Source organism: Spermophilus citellus (assembly GCF_964194105.1).
Source record: "Spermophilus citellus genome assembly, chromosome: 9".
NCBI classification, from domain to species: Eukaryota; Metazoa; Chordata; class Mammalia; order Rodentia; family Sciuridae; genus Spermophilus; species Spermophilus citellus.
In genome coordinates, this window is record NC_138191.1 from 113212484 (window position 1) to 113231493 (window position 19010).

At 47.6% G+C, this 19010-nt stretch overlaps 1 protein-coding gene and 1 pseudogene across 4 annotated transcripts; both read left to right on the top strand.

Annotated features, from left to right (window-relative positions):
* Positions 1-6147: 6147 nt before the first annotated feature.
* Positions 6148-11156, top strand: LOC308656544 (UPF0500 protein C1orf216). Of its 3 annotated transcripts, none has more exons than XM_081307744.1 (3): positions 6232-6370; positions 6927-7072; positions 8742-11156. In XM_081307744.1, the coding sequence occupies exons 2-3, from the start codon at positions 7066-7068 to the stop codon at positions 9434-9436; spliced, it is 702 nt and encodes a 233-aa protein (XP_081163870.1). In that variant the 5' UTR covers positions 6232-6370; positions 6927-7065; the 3' UTR covers positions 9437-11156. The 3 variants fall into 3 exon arrangements, with proteins under 3 accessions (XP_081163872.1, XP_081163870.1, XP_081163871.1); XM_081307745.1 differs by having other exon boundaries at positions 6947-7072; XM_081307746.1 differs by lacking the exon at positions 6927-7072 and having other exon boundaries at positions 6148-6370.
* A 6609-nt stretch (positions 11157-17765) lies between these two features.
* On the top strand, positions 17766-18482 carry LOC308656382 (PRELI domain containing protein 3B-like; annotated as a pseudogene). The gene has a single exon. The product of its transcript is annotated as a PRELI domain containing protein 3B-like (transcript).
* The last annotated feature ends 528 nt before the right edge of the window (positions 18483-19010 follow it).

Here is a 19010-nt window from a genome sequence, read left to right on the forward strand (position 1 = left end):
TCTTTATTTCATTCCCAATACCTATCAATAATTTCTAGATTAAACTCCCAACTTCCTGCTTCTTTCTCTGTCTGCCCTGCCTTCTTGGATCAGTCCTGAGACAGGCCATTTTATGTTGCTATGTGCCTTTTAATTTTCTTTCTTTATTATTTGTTTATGTGTGTGTGTGTGTGTGTGTGTGTGTGTGTGTGTTTATTTCCCCATCACTTTCTATGGGTGTGAGAAAAACCTGATCAGGAAGCTCCGGGGAGAGATTGGGATTGGGTGCAGCCAGTTCAAAGAGCAATGCCTGCGTGGCCTTCAGGCCTCCCATAATTGACTCCACTTCCTTACAGGGAAGAGGAAGGGAAAGCTTTAGGCAATGCATTACAAGTAGGAGGGGTGCTCTGAACTGCAGTGATTGCTGTGGGAATCAGCTGAGCTGGAGGGCGATTTGTGGGGCCACGTTCCCCCAGCCTGTTTTCTCTGTGTGTGCCAAGAGAATGAATAAATCATTGTTCAGGGGCGGGATGCAGCTGCCCAGCTCCTCCCCTCGGCACATGCCCCAACTCCAGCTTCTCCATTGAGGGCTGCTGGAGCAGAGCGGTTTATACACCCAGCTCCCCAAATCCTATTGAGGCCTCCCCCTCTGCACGAGCCACCGGCTCCAAGCTCATTCAGCCTAGTGCTTTGTGCTGGGGGTTAAGTGGTTACATGTGGGGGGCACCCAGAAAGGACCTGTCAGGCCCTGAAAGACTGTGCTGATGCCGTGCCCTCCTACTGATGAATGGGGTGGGTGGAGGAGAAGTGGGCGGCCAAAGGGTGGGGTAGGGGAGAGGGCAAGGGATTATAGAGTCCACAGAGGCAGCTGCTGAGAAGTGGGTAGAAGAGGCACCCCCTTCCCTCATTCCTCCTGCAGTTCAGCTTCTCCATCTAGCTCACTCTGTTGTAGGCTTCTGGGATGTTCAACAGCCTCTGGACCTTGAATTTGGCTTTTCTGGTCTCTTGGTGCAAGAGGGATGGAAGAGGCCATTTAACAAGTTGGGTGTACTGCAGAGAAAGAGTATACTACCTTTCTTCTAGCAGCTCCAAAACACCCTCCATTCTCCTTTGTCCCTTGGTGGGTAAGAGGAAAGATCAGAGGACAATTCATTTTCTAGTTTCATCTGGTATAGAGGGTTTCAAACTGCCCCATTGAGCTTTAAAAGCTTCCTTGGGGCTGGAGGTATAGTTTGGTGGAAGAGCTCTTGCCTAGCAGGTGTGAGACCCAGTGCAAAAATAAATAAATATATAAAAATAAATAAAAAATAAAGAATAAAGAAAAGAGAGAGAGAGAGATTCCAAAGCTAAAAAAAAATAGCTTTTAAAACTTTATTGGATGTACCTTACCCTCATTTCACAGCTGAGAAAATAGCCATGTTGAGAGCAAAGGAATGGCCACGTTTTACCTATGGTGGTTACACAGTCATTCTGATAGGCTCTTTACCTTTAAGAGGCAGTAGAGAAATGGATAAACAAAACAACTAGGTCACCAGCTTCCTAGGTGCCTCTCTCTTTCTCTCAGCCAATTCTGGGGAGGAATTTTCCTTCTAATCTGTCATAAGAGCTCCAGTATATCAAAGTTCCTCCAGGCTGTGCCTGTATTGGGAGCCCAAGTAACAATGTTCAAAACTATAATGTTATTCAACAATTTTCAAGGTGTGTTATCCTTGCTTAGCTCAAAAAGGTTAAGATGATTTGATTTGCCTAAGTTCCCATAGCCAAGTGGGGAAGTTGACAAGTGATGTAAACTCAGGAAGAGAGAAGACAGCAGGTAGCAATGTGGCTTGTATTCTGGAACTAGACTATTCTGATGGGGAAGGTCTGGGGACTTTTTCCGGTTATTCCCCTCTGCCCTCAGGGTACCTGAGCTTCTTGGACTGGTGGTCAAGACCTTGAACAGTTGGGCCAACTATTATTCAGTCTTATCTCCTTCCGTTCTCCCCTACCCTCAACTTTTAGCTAGGCTGCTCTACTGTTTTCTGAACACACTCAGAATGTGTGGTCTCCTATGCTTTCTTCTTTCTCTTAGTGAACTTCTAGTCATCCCTCAAGGCCTAGCTCAAATGTTACCTTGGTGAAACCTCTCCTTTCCCTCTTTTGTGTTTATTAATTTTGCCTCCTAGCTCTGCTACAGAATCTATCAAGCTGTACAGCCCACTCTCTTGTGTCTGTCTCCCTTTCTAAGTAGGTAGCTCCCTAAGGCCAGGACCCCTTCTGATTCTTCTCTGACTCCGCATCAAAGAATCTGGCCCAAGGTGGGCACTGTGTTTGTAACTGTGCTGCATGTGAATGAATGAATGGGAAGGGATAAGATCTTTGAGGCTGTAACACCCTGATACTACCTACCCCTTCTTCCTGGGTGTACTGACATGAAGAAATTATCTACCTATTAGAAACTCCCATTCATGTCCTATTTCTTGGATCAGAATTTCATCTCCTCTTGTCTTCTTGCCTGACACCCAGACACTGGGGCCTGGGTCTGGCTACTCACTGCTAGCCTCTGCTGGCTCTGATATCTGTCTGTTTGCCAATAATCTTATTCACTGCCCATTGCTGGATCTTCATGATAGCCTGGCCTGCAACAGAGCCCTGTTCAGGATGGTACTGGTCATCTGGTAATTTCTGTGTCCCTGCCAATTAAGTTCCTGACATGTATAGAGAGAGGTGGACACAGCCATAGATACCTCTTCATTTGGCATGATTGATTCCCTGGTGTCCAGACTGGAGAAGCCTCTGATGAATGAATAACAGGCATCCCTACATTTGCTTTTCTGTCTCCATGTAGACATAGATACCTCTGCCTTCCTGGGACTTTTTGTTCTCCAGGTTCTGAGGTCTCTGAAAATTATACAGTAGCCCAGGATCACAGTCTGAGCACTGACTGGTTAATTATACAGTCTTGGAGTATCCATACAACATTGCCCTTGATAAGTAAAAAGTGGCCACAGTCTGATGCCCTTGGAATTCACTTGATTTATCAGGAATTATGTTATTTGGCAGCAAGTAATTTTATAGAACAATGGAACTGATGACCCAGCTATGTCAGGTTGGGGTGCTGCCTTACAGAGTATGATGTAGGCTTTAAATCAGTTAGATGACATATAAATGTGTGAACACACACACACACACACACACACACACACACACCACACACAATATGTGTATATATTTAGATGGTGTCTTCCTATGTTGCCCAGGCTGGCCCCAAACTCCTGGGCTCAAGCAATCCTCTTGCCTCAGCATCCTGAATAGCTGGGACTACCTGCATGTGCAATCATGCTTGTCTTCGATCTATAATTCTTTGTGTTTTATATCAAGAATATATGTGTTGGGGCTGGGGATGTGGCTCAAGCGGTAGCGCGCTCGCCTGGTGTGCGTGCGGCCCGGGTTCGATCCTCAGCACCACATACCAACAAAGATGTTGTGTCCGCCGAGAACTAAAAAATAAATATTAAGAATTCTCTCTCTCTCTCTCTCTCTCTCTCTCTCTCTCTCTCTCTCTCTCCTCTCTCACTCTCTCTTTAAAAAAAAAAAAAGAATATATGTGAAGAGTTAGAGGTGGGTGAAGCACCTTAGGTGATTACACCTAAGTTCTCCAAGAGTTTGCTTCCTGTCTCTGAGATTCTAGGTTCTACAGGTCAGGAGATTTTAGCATCAAAGAAGGGATGTTTCTAACCAGGAACAGAAAGATGATTCCATTTCATTTCAGGCTCCTTACAGCACTAGAGGAGTAGAAGAAAGGGGGAATCACAGGGAGACTGAACTGATAATGGCTGTCAAGGGGAAATGGAGTAGGTACTATTTATGAGGGCTGAGAGATGCATGAGTGGAACCTAGGTTTTGTTTATGTTCTACAGAATTAACAAGTTCATTTTTGGACAGGGCCAGAAGGGACCTGTCAACAACCCGGCTTCTTTTGATTGTCAATGAGAGAAATTGCAGTCAAGTTAGGTTTGGAAAAATAAGAGCCTCTTGGGAAGGTATCAAAACTATAAATGGATTAGACTTCTATCTTTCATTTCTGCTTCTGTGTGTCAGCATCTCCTATAGACTGCCTTCTTTCACATGGTGGGGAATATGACTGCTGCAGCCCTAGGCTTCCATCTTCCCTGCTTCATCTCCCTTTACATTTCATTTCAGAAAGTCTCAGAAGAGAACTCTGGCACACCTGGAGGGGTTTCTATCCTTGGACTCAGCAGGCCCTTGAATCATGCATGGTTAGAGCAGAAAGAGACAGAGCCTGAAGGTACACCAGTTAGATGACTTTATGGCTCTCTGGTGTGGGGAGACTTACATAATCCTAAACACCAAAGCTCAGAATGTTAAGAATGAGGATTTGGGTGAAGTCAAGGGACTTCAGCAGAAAGTAAAAGGGGAAGACTAGGTAGACCTCAGGACCTGGTGTAGAAATGGGGCTGAGGACACTACCTGTATTTTCCCAGCTTGGGGAAGGGGAGTGACCTAAGTTTGAATGACTTTTACTTCTAACTTTTCTTTTTTATTTCCAATTTGCATTTTTTTCTTCGTTTTTTTAGTACTGGGGCTTGAACCTAGTGTATATGTGGGGGGGGGGGGCGCTCTACCACTGATATACATCCCCAACCCTTTTCAATTTTGAGACAGGGTTTCACTAAGTAGCTGAGGCTGGCCTGGCCCTGTGATCCTCCTACCTCAGCCTCCAGAGTTGCTGGGATTATAGGTGTGTGCCACTGCCCCTGGCTCCTGTTTGCTTCTAGAATAGAAGTTGTCTTAATCATATTTTTTTCTTTTTCTTTTTTTTAATGGGGGAGGGGAGTTTACCAGGGATTGAATTTAGGGGCACTTGACTGCTGAGCCACAACCCAAGCCCAAAGCACTGAGTTGCTTAGTGCCTCACTTTTTGCTGAGGCTGGCTTTGAACTCACAATCCTCCTGTTTCAGCCTCCGGAATCCCTGGGATTACAGGAGTGTGCCACTGCACCCAGCTTTTCTTTCTCTTTTCTTTTCTAATGTAAGATTTGGGGGCTGGGGTTGTGGCTCAGTGGTAGAGCGCTTGCCAGCATGTGCAAGGCACTGAGTTCGATTCTCAGCACCACATATAAATAAATGAATAAAATAAAGATCCATCAACATCTAAAAAAAATTGAAAAAATAGATTTGGTGTGTGTGTGTGTGTGTGTGTGTGCGCGCGCGCGCGCGCGCGCGCGCGCAGTGCTGGGGATGATCTAGGGCCTGGTGAGCGCTAGGCAAGCACTTCATCACTGAGCTACACCCCAGCCCTTTTAGTGTGCCATTTAGTTTCTAGGTTGCAGAATGATGAGTTGTAATCAAGTTGGAACCTAAGGAAGATGCCGCATATCATTAGGGTCAGCAGTTATCTTATCTGATTGCAAACTGGGCCCCCAACCTCTATACGTTTCTCTCAAGAAGGAAGGGGGCGGGGAGGAAGCTTCAGTAAGTAGAACTGAGAAGGATCCATTGGAGTTGGGATCCCGGCATCTTTCTTATCCAGTTCCCTCTCACTAGGGCGGCAGCACAGGAGTCCACTGCGCAGGCTCCACGGAGGAGGGGCTCTCCGCTGAGGAGCTGCCCCGTGGTGGGAGCCTCGAGCCCTGAGCCACACCGGATTGTCTGTTTTCTCTTACAACATAACTTTCATTAAACGAATTTAGTCAAATAAGCACATCATGGATGTATAATTCCAAATTGTGATAAACATGCTGTGAAGGAAAGGAACAAAAGTGCCCTGAGATAGTGTAAAAGGGGAAATACATCTGATCTAGAGAATTTGTGAAAAAAGACCTGAAATATAAGTACATCGAGAGGGGGAGAGAATTTTAGGCAGAAGATGGGTGTGTGCAAAAGACACCGAATGTCAAAAAGCAGCGTGAGACCCCACTAGAGGGGACGGCAGACCCAGAAGCTGCAGCCTTTTAGGATTTCCCCTGCAACGGGGAAGGCTTTGAAGGTTTTTAAGAAGGATGATGGTGCATGATCAGGTTTTCAGCTCGGAAGTGTCGCTGTGCCTGCAAGTGAAGCGGCAGACCGATCGCAGGGGCCAGGCGAGTGCATCTAGGAGATGACATCCGACCTGGAAGGCCTGGGTCCAGCATCCGGAGGTGGGGGCGGCGGTTCCTGCGCGGAGAACCGAACTGGCCCACGTGGGCCGCCCCGCCCCGCCCCGCTGCGCAGACGCCGCCAGACTCCGCAGTACCCGCCAGAGGCTGGGCGCGTAGGTTGGTGACCCCCACGTTCACCCGGGCGGCGTGGACACCGCGGCCCAGGGATCCCCGGCCCACAGTGACGAGTTCCCAGCGAGCTGGGTCAGACGGAACCAGCGCCAGCCCCGCGGAGAAGGCGCCTCTAGGCCGTGAGTCTGGGCCCAGATGGAAGGCTTGGGGCCCAGCCGCGGGAGTGCGGGGCGGGAGTCGCAGCCTCAGCCCAGCTGTCTTCTGCCTCCTAGGGGAGACTCCATCTCCTGCAGGGAGGCCACCAGTCCCCATTTTACAGCAAACTGCATATGAACTGGGGGAGATCTTGATCCTGGGATGTCTGGGTTCTCATTTTACCATCTCTGACAACCGGGGGTCCCTAACCCCACCCGACCCCATCACAGCTTCCTTCGTGGCCCCGCCCAAGTTTAGGGAAGAGGGAAGATCTCTAGGCACCCTCCCACAAGCCAGAGGGATGGTGGTAAGCGGTTTACAAAGGCCTTACACTTTCCCTCAGGAACTTCTACCCACTATTGGATGTGGTGAGGGTCCCTGCCACCTATAGAGGTCCTTCTAGTGACTGTTCCACTTAATAGTACCTCCAACTTTGTGTGTATGTGTGGGTGGGTGCTGAGGATTGAACTCAGGTGCTCTACCACAAAGCTACATCCCTAGTCCTTTTTATTTTTTTTTTATTTTTTTATTTTGAAACAGTATCTCCCTAAATTACCCAGGCTGACTTCGGATTTGTGATCCTCCTGCCTCAGTCTTCCTAGTCACTGGGATTACAGGCGCGCAAAACCATACCTGGCTCCCTCGCCCTTCATGATCATCGATTCTTCTAATCCTAGCAATGTGTGGTCAGTAGAAACCTTTTGTCAATTCAACCCTCTCATTTGGTGGAAAATGGTTTTTAGGGAAGGAAGAGTGGTGTGGTATGCCCTCTCTCCAGGGCCTTGGTGGAGCAAGATGGGCGCAGAGACATAATATAGAAAACATGTACCCAGGGGGCTGGGGATATGACTCAGTTGGTAGAGTGCTTGCCTTGCATGCACAAGGCCCTGGGTTCAATCCCCAGCACCACACACACACACACACAAAAATAAAAAAACAAAGAAAGGAGAGGGAGAGAGAGAGAGAGAGAAAGAAAGCATGTACCCAGGACACTGGGAGAAAAGGGGCAAGCTCAAAAGAGAGGTTTATCAGTGAGAGAAGTGGGGGATAGTTGCTCTAGGGCAGAAGAGGGAACTAAAGCCAGCTGTTGCAGCCCTGGGCCCACTGCAGTAGCCCCTGTTACCCTTGGCTCCTTCCTGAGTACTAAAATCCCACTGCAGCCCCCTCTCCCATTCACTGGCTCAGAAGTATGTGCTGACACTTGCAAGAGCCAGGCTCTATCCTGACTCCTGGGAATATGAGGTAGGATACATAAAGAAGGTTCAGGTTTAGTCAGGGAGCCAGATTATAAACTACTGTTACAAAATTATTCAAGTAAATAAACAATTCCAGTTGAATAGACAATTACTGACCATAAACCATATGTGCCAGGGATAGGAAATAAGACAGTGTGAATCCAGAGTAGTAGGAGCCAGAAGAAGACATAATTCACCATTTTGTGTATATTGGGACAGTGGGGAGAAGATCAGAAAGGCTTCAGAGAGGTAGAGATACAAAAGCCTGGTTTTAAAGTACAAAAAGGAATTTACTGGGAGGAAAAGGAGGAGCTTAGTGGGGAGGGGCAAGGCAGGATATTGTAGGCCAGAGGACTAGTGTGAGGAAACTAATGGTGTGTTTTGAGATCTCTGGGCAGTTTGGTGTGATGGGAGGAGCAGAGTGATAAGAGGCAAGTACTGATGGGTTCTCATGGGCCAGATCAAACAGGGCCTGGAAGGTCACGTAGAGGGTTAACAGGAGTTTAGGGATGGCGCTCATTGCTGTGAGTGCACCCCCCCACACATGGAATTTACACTTTTTAACTGGAGGTAAATCAATGAAAAAACTGTGGCAATAATCCAGGTAAGAAATGGTGTGAACCAAGTGGTAGTTAGGAGGAAGAATTGTCACAATTTGGTGACCAATGAGATGGGGCAAGGAAGGAGAATGAGTAGCCCAGGATGTTCCTAATCTTCTAGCTAGAATGACTGAATAGAGAGTGGAGCCATCTAGCTGAGGACACTCAGCCAGAGGGAGGACTGGTTTGGACATAGAGAATATGAGGAGCCTGTGGTCGGTTCAGAGAGGATAGCAATTGGATCTAGGCTGAATACAGAATTAAGAGTCACCAACATACAGCAGAGAATGGGGTCATCTGGGGAGAAGTGTGCAGAATGAGAAGGAACTTGCTTCAGAGGACTGAGGAAAACCCTATGTGGTAGATGGAGGATAAATGGAGAGACAGAGAGGAAGAAAACCTTGAAGGGAAGTGTTGCTAGCAGGGTCAAGGGAAGGGACTGAACTGTAGCTAAGTTGCCATGATCTCAGGCCACCCCACCCTGACCTGTTGTCGCTCATTCTTCTGCTTCCCCTTCACAGACCAGATGTTCGCCATCCAGCCAGGGCTAGCCGAAGGGGACCAGTTCTTGGGGGGCCTGTCTCCTGGAGTATGTCAGCCCAAGCTCCAGCCAGACAGCAACTCCAACTTCTTGGAGAGTGCCAGGGATGCCAATGAGAATTGGCATGGGATGCCAAGCAAACTGGACCCCATCCTGACAAGGAACGCCTCTGAGCTGCCTTCTGACAACCAGGCCTTCCAGGCTTCTGGACTCCCTGAGGAGGGGATTCATAGCCCCCCAGAAGGTGCAGAAATTCCTGGTGCTGAGCCTGAAAAGAGAGGTGGTGCCAGCACTATCTGCTCTCCTCTGGAGGACAATGGCTATGCCAGCAGCTCCTTGAGCATTGACAGTCCTAGCAGCAGTCCTGAGCCTGCCTGTGGGACCCCTCGAGGTCCTGGCCCTCCAGATTCCCTTCTGCCCTCCGTGGCCCAGGCTGTGCAGCAGCTGCAGGCTCAGGAGCGCTACAAAGAGCAGGAGAAGGAGAAGCATCATGTACACTTGGTGATGTACCGTCGCCTGGCACTGCTCCAGTGGATCCGGGGTCTGCAGCACCAGTTGGTTGACCAGCAGGCACGTCTGCAGGAGAGCTTCGACACCATCCTAGACAACCGAAAGGAGCTGATCCGCTGTCTCCAGCAGAGGGCAGCACCATCCAGATCCCAGGACCAGGGCTAAGGGTGTGCCTACATAAGTGTGCAAAAGCATAAGTGTATGTATGTAGGCATGTATGTGGTTGTGCACAAATAAGTACACGATTTTTTGTTGGCATGAATTCAGGTAAGCATGAGTGTATATGTGCTAACATGCAGGCAGGTGTGTATAGGCACATGTGAATGAACTTAAGTGCACTGTATGCGCACTTGTGTACATACAAGCTAACTTATATGTATGAGTGAATAAGAGTGAATGTGTATGTATAGCACGTATGTAACAGTAAATTTATATATGCATGTATGGACGGGTACCCAGGAATGTATATGTGCATGAGGGAGGATGTACATGCAAAAGATATGTATGTATGCATATACATGAGTTTATGTGTGTAGGCTTGTGCTGTGTATGTGAGTGAATCCTTGTTTGTTCCGGACTGTGAAGGGGTGCATGTGTGCAGGTGCGGGCATGAGAAGTGTCTGTTGGAGACATGTATTTGCAGACGGATTCATGAGCACATGTGTGCAAATATATATTCAGTTGCACCTGTAGGGCATCTACCCATGCCGTCACCCATGTTCTACCTTGGCTTTTTTTCTCCACTGAGTTCCACTGCTTCCTAGAAAGAATGGGCTAGCTTACTGTCATTTACCTGAGGAGTGTGACTGACCCATTCTCTTGGGGCTTCCCAGGCCACCTTTCTTTTTCCTATTCCCTCACTTAACCCAGACCTTGCTCTGATAAGGCTGTTGTCCCTGGTTTTGGCTTTAATTCTGGCCCATCATGGCACTTTGGCTGCAGTTTTGTTGAGGCAGTTGGTGAAGAATGGATATTGGAGGGAACTGGAGAATTATGGCAGGGGTGAAAGTGAGGACAGAGAATGAGATAGGGGACTGTCCCTCTTGAACTCCGACTTTGACCATATGGGAAATGGGGGTGGGGGGATGACAGTGGCAGAAGTCTGAAGAATAGGAGAATGGGTATTATAAAATACCAGTTTCCAAACAACCATACCTCTCCCCTGGAAAAGGAGCTGTTGAAAACCACATTATTTTAAGCTTCTGATGAAAAGGATTGTGTGCTTATAAGCGTACAAGTAACAGGCAAGGTGTTCCAGGGCCATTAGGGAAAATCTCACTTCCCTCTCTGAGCCTCTACCTTGCCATGCCTTTCTGGTTTAGAGCATTGGATGTATGATTGATTTGGTCCATTTCTCTGAAATCAGTTTGTCAGGAGGAATCAGAGCTCAGCTTTCCAGGTACACAGGGGACAGTGTCAGCCTCACCTCCAGAAGCTCTTAGGATGTTGGATCATACCCCTTTCTGTCACTATATAACCCTTTAAACAGAAATTGATAGGCTCCATGGAGCTCCAAATGCTTCATGAGTTGGAGAGCTGCTGAGTCTTGAGAACCAACAACTGAGGTAGCAGAGCTCTCTACTTTGCTTCTGGGAGCCAAGAGAATGCAACATCATGGTGAGCAGTGGCACAAAGAGGGAACACAGGCAGGCGAGTAGAAGCAAGGAAGTCACTGCTACTGCCTCTGTCCTCAGTCTCCCCATCTACAAAACATGGGAACATTTTTAGTCTGTCTCTAAAGAGTTCCATCTCTTATGGGTGGTGAAAGATATAGGGGGTAGGCGTGAGATGTGGATCCTGGGGGCTTTCCTCTCTGTAGAGCTTGCATGTTGAATGTGAACTTGGTCTCTGGACCAACACAGGAAGAATAAATTGAAGCAGAGAATTAAAAATTTCTTTGAGTATGTGTTTCTATTCTACCTGTTGCCTGGTACCCTCTTCCACAGTCTGAGGTCATCTTTTGAACAAAGTCCTTGGTTAGAAACCAAGCAGAGAAGTTGGGGAAATACCAAAGAGGAAGAATTCAGACTCCTGTGTCTAGCAATTTTAGGGGCTTCACAGTCTTGATGGAGGAGACTTGGTCTCTCCCCTGAAAACTCCATTTAGAACTGTCCTTGTCCTTTGGACCTGAGTGGATTGTGAGAGACTGCATACCATGTACACACTCACATACTCTGCCTTGGAGTCACCACTGCTGTGGAGTAAAATACTGAGTGAAGATCCTTAGATGGTTCTGAGGAGTATGCAGTTATATTTCATTTTATTGGTGTTAGGAGTTGAACCCAGGGCTTGTGCAGGCTAGGCAAGTGCTGTACCACTGAGCTATACCTAGTCCCCAGATGTAATTGTAATGCATGCAATTGAGTTCAGATATTAGTTGATAACAATTTAGATTTTATCTTCTACTCTAGAGTAGTTTGCATGACGGTTTATTCTAAAGATTTCAAGGGTTTGGGATTTTTAAAATATTTCATGTTTGGACACAATGCCTTTATTTTTTATTTTTATGTGGTGCTGAGGATCGAACCCAGTGCCCCACACATGCTAGGCGAGTGCTCTACCACTGAGCCATAACCCCAGCCCCATGGGGGTTCAGGATTTAACTCAGTGGTAAAGCATTGGCCTAGCCTTCACAAGACCTGGGATTCCATCCCCAGGACTGTGTGTGTGAGTGCTGGGCCCAGTTTCCAAGTCTGATATCCCCCAAGTCTGGGGTTCGAGCCCCTGATCCTCCTGGGTCCAGCAGTCACTATAGCTGGCCTGGCCTTTCCTCTCCAACATACATTATTTTTATAAGTAAGGTATATTAATTTTCTACTGCTGCATAATGAATTGCCCTAAAATTTAGTGGTTTAAATCAATACACATTTTTTTATATCTTTTTGTAAGTCAAGAATCTGGTTATAGCTTAGCTGAATTTTATGTGTCAATCTTTTTTTTTAATGTTTTCTTAGTTGTAGATGGATACAATACCTTTATTTTATTTATTTATTTTTATGTGGTGCTGAGGATCAAACCCAGTGCCTCACACATGCCAGGCAAGTGCTCTGCCACTGAGCCACAACCCCAGCCCTTATGTATCAATCTCTTGATTAAGGCATTAGGTCCTGGGCCTATGATGATTTAATTTGTTGGTACCATTCAGTTCCTTTCAGGCTTTTGGGCTAGAGGCCACTTTCAGTTGCTTCTCATGTGAATGGCATTTCAAACACAGCAGCTTATTTTATCAGAGCATGCAAACCAAGAAAGCAATAAGGTGCTAGCAAGTCACAATTTTCTGAAACCTAGCCTCAGAATTGATATCCCCTCAATGTTGCCATATTCTATGGTAGAAGCAAGTTACTCAAGGGGAGGATATTACATAAGGCTATAAATACCAGGAGACAGGGTTCATCCAGGGCCATCTTAGAGTTTGTCTATAGTTATTATTTTTTCTTTTTCTTTTTTTTCTTTCTTGTAGTACTAGGGATTGAACCCAGGTCCTTGCACATGCTAGGCAAGCACTCCACACTGAGCTACATCCCCAGCCCCTTTTAAATTTTATTTGAGACAGGTCTTGCTAAGTTGCCCAGTTTAACCTTGAACTTGCAAATCTCTTGCCCCATCAAGTATGGTCAGAGGGAATGGGTTAAAGCCTTAAAGCCTGGAGTGCAAGGAGGCAGGAAATGAACTGGGAACTGAGGAAGAGTGCAAAGAGTGTGATAATGGTAGGTGGTTTCTCTAGTCCCAGGTCTGGCATTTTAGGGTTCTATGTAGTGGCTCTCCTTAAGCAGATTGAATGCCCCCTATTGGTAGTCTGTGACCTTTCTACCTGCCTGTTTCCTTCAAGCCTCATTCAAAACTCAAGTGTGTTAGTATCTGAACATAGTAGCAGGAAAAGGTCACAGGAACAGGAAGCAGAGCTGAGAAAACCAGCAGAAGTCCAGGCAGCAGAGAATAGTAATTTCTAGTATAGACTGGACCCAGATGTCCTGGATCCTCCACTTCCTAGCTGTGCCTCACTTTCCTTAGCCTGTAAAATGGGAGGCAATCATAGTACTAATCTCGTAGTTATGTAAGAGGTGAGTGACTGTAGAGGGCTCAGACCTGAACCTGGCACATACGAAGTAGTCCATAAATGTGAGCTGTTATTATCTGACTAGGAGAGGACAGGAATACCCTCAGAGGTAGGAGATGCAGCTGAGCGGTTGTGCTGTATATTAAAAAGCTTTGCTGAAGGGCACCCATGAGTTTAATGGATGATGGTAGTGAAAAGAGCAGAATGAGATGGGCATCTTCTGGGATCTGAGCCAGAACTCAAATCCACACATGCCCACACCCATCAGGCACCCAGTTACTCAGGAACCAGACTCCAAACTGCCCGTGCATGCAACTACGCACGCACCATCGCTCACACTCACACATGCACACTCAGAGACACAGACCATGCACTCCCCACCCTCCAGTCTCAGAAATAAGACCACGGACTGTCAGAAGTGAGTCCGCTCTTCCTCTCGGGTCTGTGGGCATTTCCAGGCGAAACTTGCCCAGATCCTCCCGCCGCCCGCACCCCTGCTCCTCGCCCCAACGCGGAGGCTCCGAACCGGTCGATGTCCTAAATGGGTTCCATTCTCATTTATCACCAAATAGATTTGAGGAGACATTCGTTTGGTTGAGCGACTGGCAAGCAGGGGGACAGGGGTGGCGGGGAGAAAGGCCAGGGGTGGAGGAGTTTTGTGGTGCTAAAGTCTCAGATGTCAGAGCCTGGGAAGGGGCTGGTCCCCCGGTCCTCCCACACATTGGGGATGAAAGAGGGCTCGGGCTTTGAGGTGGGGACTCGGGCGTGGCGGGGGCGCGAGGGGGAGCTCCAGGGCTCCGCGCGAGGGACTAGGGAGAGGGCCGGGGCGACGCTCAGCTGGTGTTCAGTGGTTCTGGGGAGGGGGCTCGTCCCCCAAAAGCGAAGACAAAGGGGCGGCCTCCCCGGAGCCCAGCAGCACAAAGCGGGGACCGGGCGGGGCGGAGCCCGCCCACTGGCCGCCCGCACCCGACCGCTGATCCGCGAGATCCCGAGCGCCGTTCCCGGCGCCTAATCCCAACAAGCATGAAAACGGCTCGGCCGGCCCGCCAGCAGGCCCTTTGTCCGGACCCCTCGCGGGACAGCTGCAGCCGGGTCCCCTCCCTCTTTTGTGTCTCCTCCTCGCCGCCTGCTCCGCCCTCCTCACCTCAGCTGCCTGCGAGGCCGCGAACGGTCCCGGGCTTTCGCCTCCCACCCTCGGGCGCACAAAGCGGGGCAGCGTCCCTCATCTGGGGGAGGGAGGATTAACCCCGGGGTCTGCGGGAGGGCTGAGGCCGCGGAGGGAAGAGGAGAGGGCTGCGGGTGCGCCTTCCTCTGGAGCGTAGGGGTGCGGGGTGATGTGGGCCTGCAAGTGGGAACATTGACGTGGGACTGGATCGTGGGTGCGTGCGGTGCACCGGGAGGGAGTCAGAGGGCTGGAGGGGACCCAGCATTCAGTAGCAGCTCTCAGGAGCAGGAAGTCTCCCTAGACCATGATGCACCCCTGGACTGTTGTCCGGACCTCCCAAACCTCTGGCTCCAGCAGGGCCTCTGCCCCTACCCCACCTGCATTGTCCACCTGTGCACTGGGCACCTCCATCCAGCTGACTCACCGGCAGCTCAGAATTCCCAGGCCAGAAAAGGAGCTCATTTCCTCCCCACGTACAAAGCCACTCAGGTCACGCCAGTCACTTGGGTGAGATGGGCCTCAGGCCCTCTTTCCTTACTCCTCATGCCAACCAGACACTAGGTCCTTTCCCTACCACCTCCCAGCACATCTGCAGTCCCTGCCCTCCTCTGGGGTCCCACTTCTATTGCCTGGATTCAGGCCACTGTTATCTGGACAACTGGAATGGCTCCTGGTCTGGCCATGTACTACAGAGCTCTAGCATGCATCCTATAGGACAAATATGGCCCCCAAACTCCTGAAAGTTAAGACCTTTCCAGGCTCTTCAGTAGCTCTGGTTGCTTAGCTTGGCTTGCAAAACCATCTGGGGCTGGTTCTTGCACCTCTGCAGGTATAATCTTCCCCAGGGTCTGGTGTCCCACAAGTCGACAAAAACCTTCCTCAAGATCCTTCATGGGATTTTTTTCCCCTCTCAAAAAAGGGAATGAAATATTGCCATCTAACCTTGTTCCTTACAGAACCATCTTTCAGTGTCCCTGGATCCAGGGAACTACAGAGCAGCGGATGAATCAGAGACACCAGACCTTCCAGAGGCGATGCATACTGGCCTAACCTTGCCCACACTGGTCCTGCAACATACAGGCCATGATGTTCCTCCAAGCTAATGAGGTCCTGCCCTGCTTAGTCTCCATTCCTTAGCCATTGTGGCTACAGAGGGCATTCAGGGTCTGTAAAATCCCCACTCAGGCCTCAATGTGCCTGAGTCCCCAGGAATGCAGGGCACTTTGCTTTTGTCATAGACTCCTGAGGATGTACAATATCCTCAGAGAACCCCAGAGTCTACAAGCATGTCTGTGTCACTTTGTTCCCATCACCATTTTCACCAGATACCTCCTTCCTGGCACTGCCAAGAACTGGCCTCTGAGGTGTTTGTCACATCCTCATCTTTGTAACAGGAAATTCATCCATTATACAAATATTTATCACTGTCTACCACCCTTTGCTAGGCACTGGGGACCCAGATAACTCAGACACAGTGACAGCCTGTAGGGACTTCACAGTCTAGCAGGAGTCCCAGACCCAGACAAGGATAATGAGAGTGTAGTGTGATAGTGCTAATAAAAGTCTGTGCATGGTACTACAGAAGGATTTTCTGCAGCATGTTCCAGTAGGCATTAAAGAAAAGATTTCTGTGATCAACCGGGCTTGGGGAATGCTGGATTGAACAATGCTGACTGGGCTTCTTTCCGGCAGGACTCCTCGGGGCCTGTGTGTTATACCAGTGTGTATTGTAAGTTCGTGTGTGTGTGTATGTGTGATGTTTATTGTTTGAGCACTGATTTATTTTTATGGATCATCTTACAGATCCCATGTTCTAGGGACCATATCTGGGAAACAATTTGTTGGGGTAGGGAAAAGGATAAGGGAGATGAGGAACAGGTCAGGAAATAGTTCACAGAAGAGCCTGGAGGATGAAAACAAGTAGGTGAGGAAAAGAGAATCCTAGAATCCTGGTATGGTGGCACATACCTGTCATATTAGTGACTATGGGAGCCTGAGGCAGGAGGGCTGCAAGTTTGAGGGCAGCCTCTGCAATTTAGTGAGACCCTGTCTCAAAATAAAATTTAACAAAGGGCTGGGGTTGTGTACCCCAGTGGTACACTGTCTCTGGGTTTAATCCTTAGCACCACACATACAAACTAAAGCATCCTGGGAAAAGTAAGGGAAATTTGATCCAGGCAGACAGAAGAAACCTGTGGGTGCTGAGGTCTTTAGAAGCAGGGCTCTCTCCCAGAGACAAAGGATTTTTTCCCCCAGTACTGAAGATCAGACCCAGGTCCTCTTAAGCATGCTGGGCAAGTGCTTTACCACTGAGCTATACCCTCAATTCACAGTATTCTTTTTGAGCTGGCTATTGTAGCATGGAATAGGACTTTATCTGAACAAGTGTTAAGGACGCTCACCCTTGGCCTGGGGATGTGGCTCAAGCGGTAGCGCGCTCGCCTGGCATGCTTGCGGCCCGGGTTCGATCCTCAGCACCATATACAAAGATGTTGTGCCCGCCAAAAACTAAAAAATAAATATTAAAAATTCTCTCTCTCTCATTAAAAAAAAAAAAAAAGACAGGGAGAGTTGGAGAAAAAAAAAAAGGATGCTCACCCTTGAGAGCTAGACCTAAGACTTCACATCATTTTGTAAGATGCTGGTCAGTGTAGTAAATTCAAATATTCCCACTTGTTAAGAGCCAACAGGGGGCTGGGATTGTGGCTCAGTGGTTGAGCGCTTGCCTAGCATGTGTGAGGCACTGAGTTTGATCCCTGGCACCACATAAAAATAAAGGTATTATGTCCGTCTACAAAAAAAAAAAAAAAAAAAAAAAAAAGAGCCAAACAGGCCCCTGTTTTCAGGTACATCAAGATCTTTAAGGCCTGGGATTGTAGCTCAGCGGTGGAGTGCTCGCCTAGCACGGGCGGTACCCGGGTTCAATCCTCAGCATCACATAAAAAATAAAGGCATTGTGTTGTGTCCATCTACACCTAAAAAATAAATATTTTTTTAAAAAGTATTTAAAAAAAAAGATCTTTACATTTGGGTGTAACTGTGGGTAATAATGGGGACAACCTGGAACCCCACAGTCAGTTGTCTTTGAAGAGAGAGGAGGATTTATGTCAGGGTTATTAGGTTTTATTATGGGAACCACCAAGACTCCTTCAAAAGATCCTCCTGATGCCTGGGTGCTGCGGGGCTACCGGGTGCGGGTGGGGCTGGTTAGTGTGCCTAGGTGCCTCATTGTCCTCCAGAGTCTGCCAGACAGGGTTCAGGCCACTCGCACTATGAAGATCTGGACCTCAGAGCACGTCTTCGACCACCCATGGGAAACTGTTCCAGCAGCTGCAATGCAGAAATACCCAAACCCTATGAACCCGAGTGTGGTTGGAGTTGATATGCTGGACAGGCATATAGATCCCTCTGGAAAGCTGCACAGTCACAGACTTCTCAGCACAGAGTGAGGACTGCCTTCCATCGTGAAGTCTCTTATTGGTTCAGCAAGAACAAAACATGTGCAAGAACATTCTAAGTTGATCCTGTAGAGAAAACAATGGAACTTAAAACTACTAATATTTCCTTTACAAATATGACTTCAGTGGAGGAGAGACATCTACAAACCACATCCTCAAGACCCAGAAAAGACTATTTTGACTCAGGAAACCATTGACTCTGTGCAGGGAGTCAGCCTTAGCAGTTACCAGGAAGGACTGATGGCGACTAAGATATCTTCTAATGCTAGTAAAGGCCAAGAAGCAATGGAATGGGTAATACATAAATTACATGCTGAAACTGAAGAGTTGACAGCTTCAGCAAGAGGAAGCATAAGGACACCAATGGCGGCGGTGGCATTTGTAGAAAAATGATAAAGTCAATATAGAATATCAAATCCTCAGGTCTCTCCAAGCAGACAGTGTATTTATTTGTTATTTTAAAGGTACAACTGTATTTTAGGTAGAATTTTTTTTTCTAATAATCTGGAGTAAGGCTATGTGACTTTTGATCAAAACAAAAAGATACAGGGCTTCTAAAATCCAAGGGATCTTCTGAGGTTAGTGTGGCTTGAAATGACTAATTTCTAGGGTTCTAGTATTTATGTGAAATTTAACAATTTTTTAAGTACTTTGGAGAAATGGTTATTGACATTGAGTCTCCTTAAAATAGAATTTTAACACTTTTCAGGCATTGGAACTGTACCTGACTTTGGACCAACCCCTTGCTAATACAGACCTAGAACAGCCTGCATGGGGGAACTGACTCTAAAATGAGAATTTGTGTAGTTTAAAAAGACATTAAATTGTATAAAATAACTTGCTCTGCTAAAAACCACAGTGTTTTGATTTGGTATTTAAATGATATTTTTGGAGTAAAAATCATCACTAAGTCTAATATATGACTCCAACATAAATAATATTTTATTGTATTATATAGTACTGTGTTGATTTGCCAAAGTTTTGTAACTTAGTAAAGTTATTACCCTCCTTGGACTTGGACTTTATGATTTAGCATGCTGGACTGTGGGCTGGTTATGT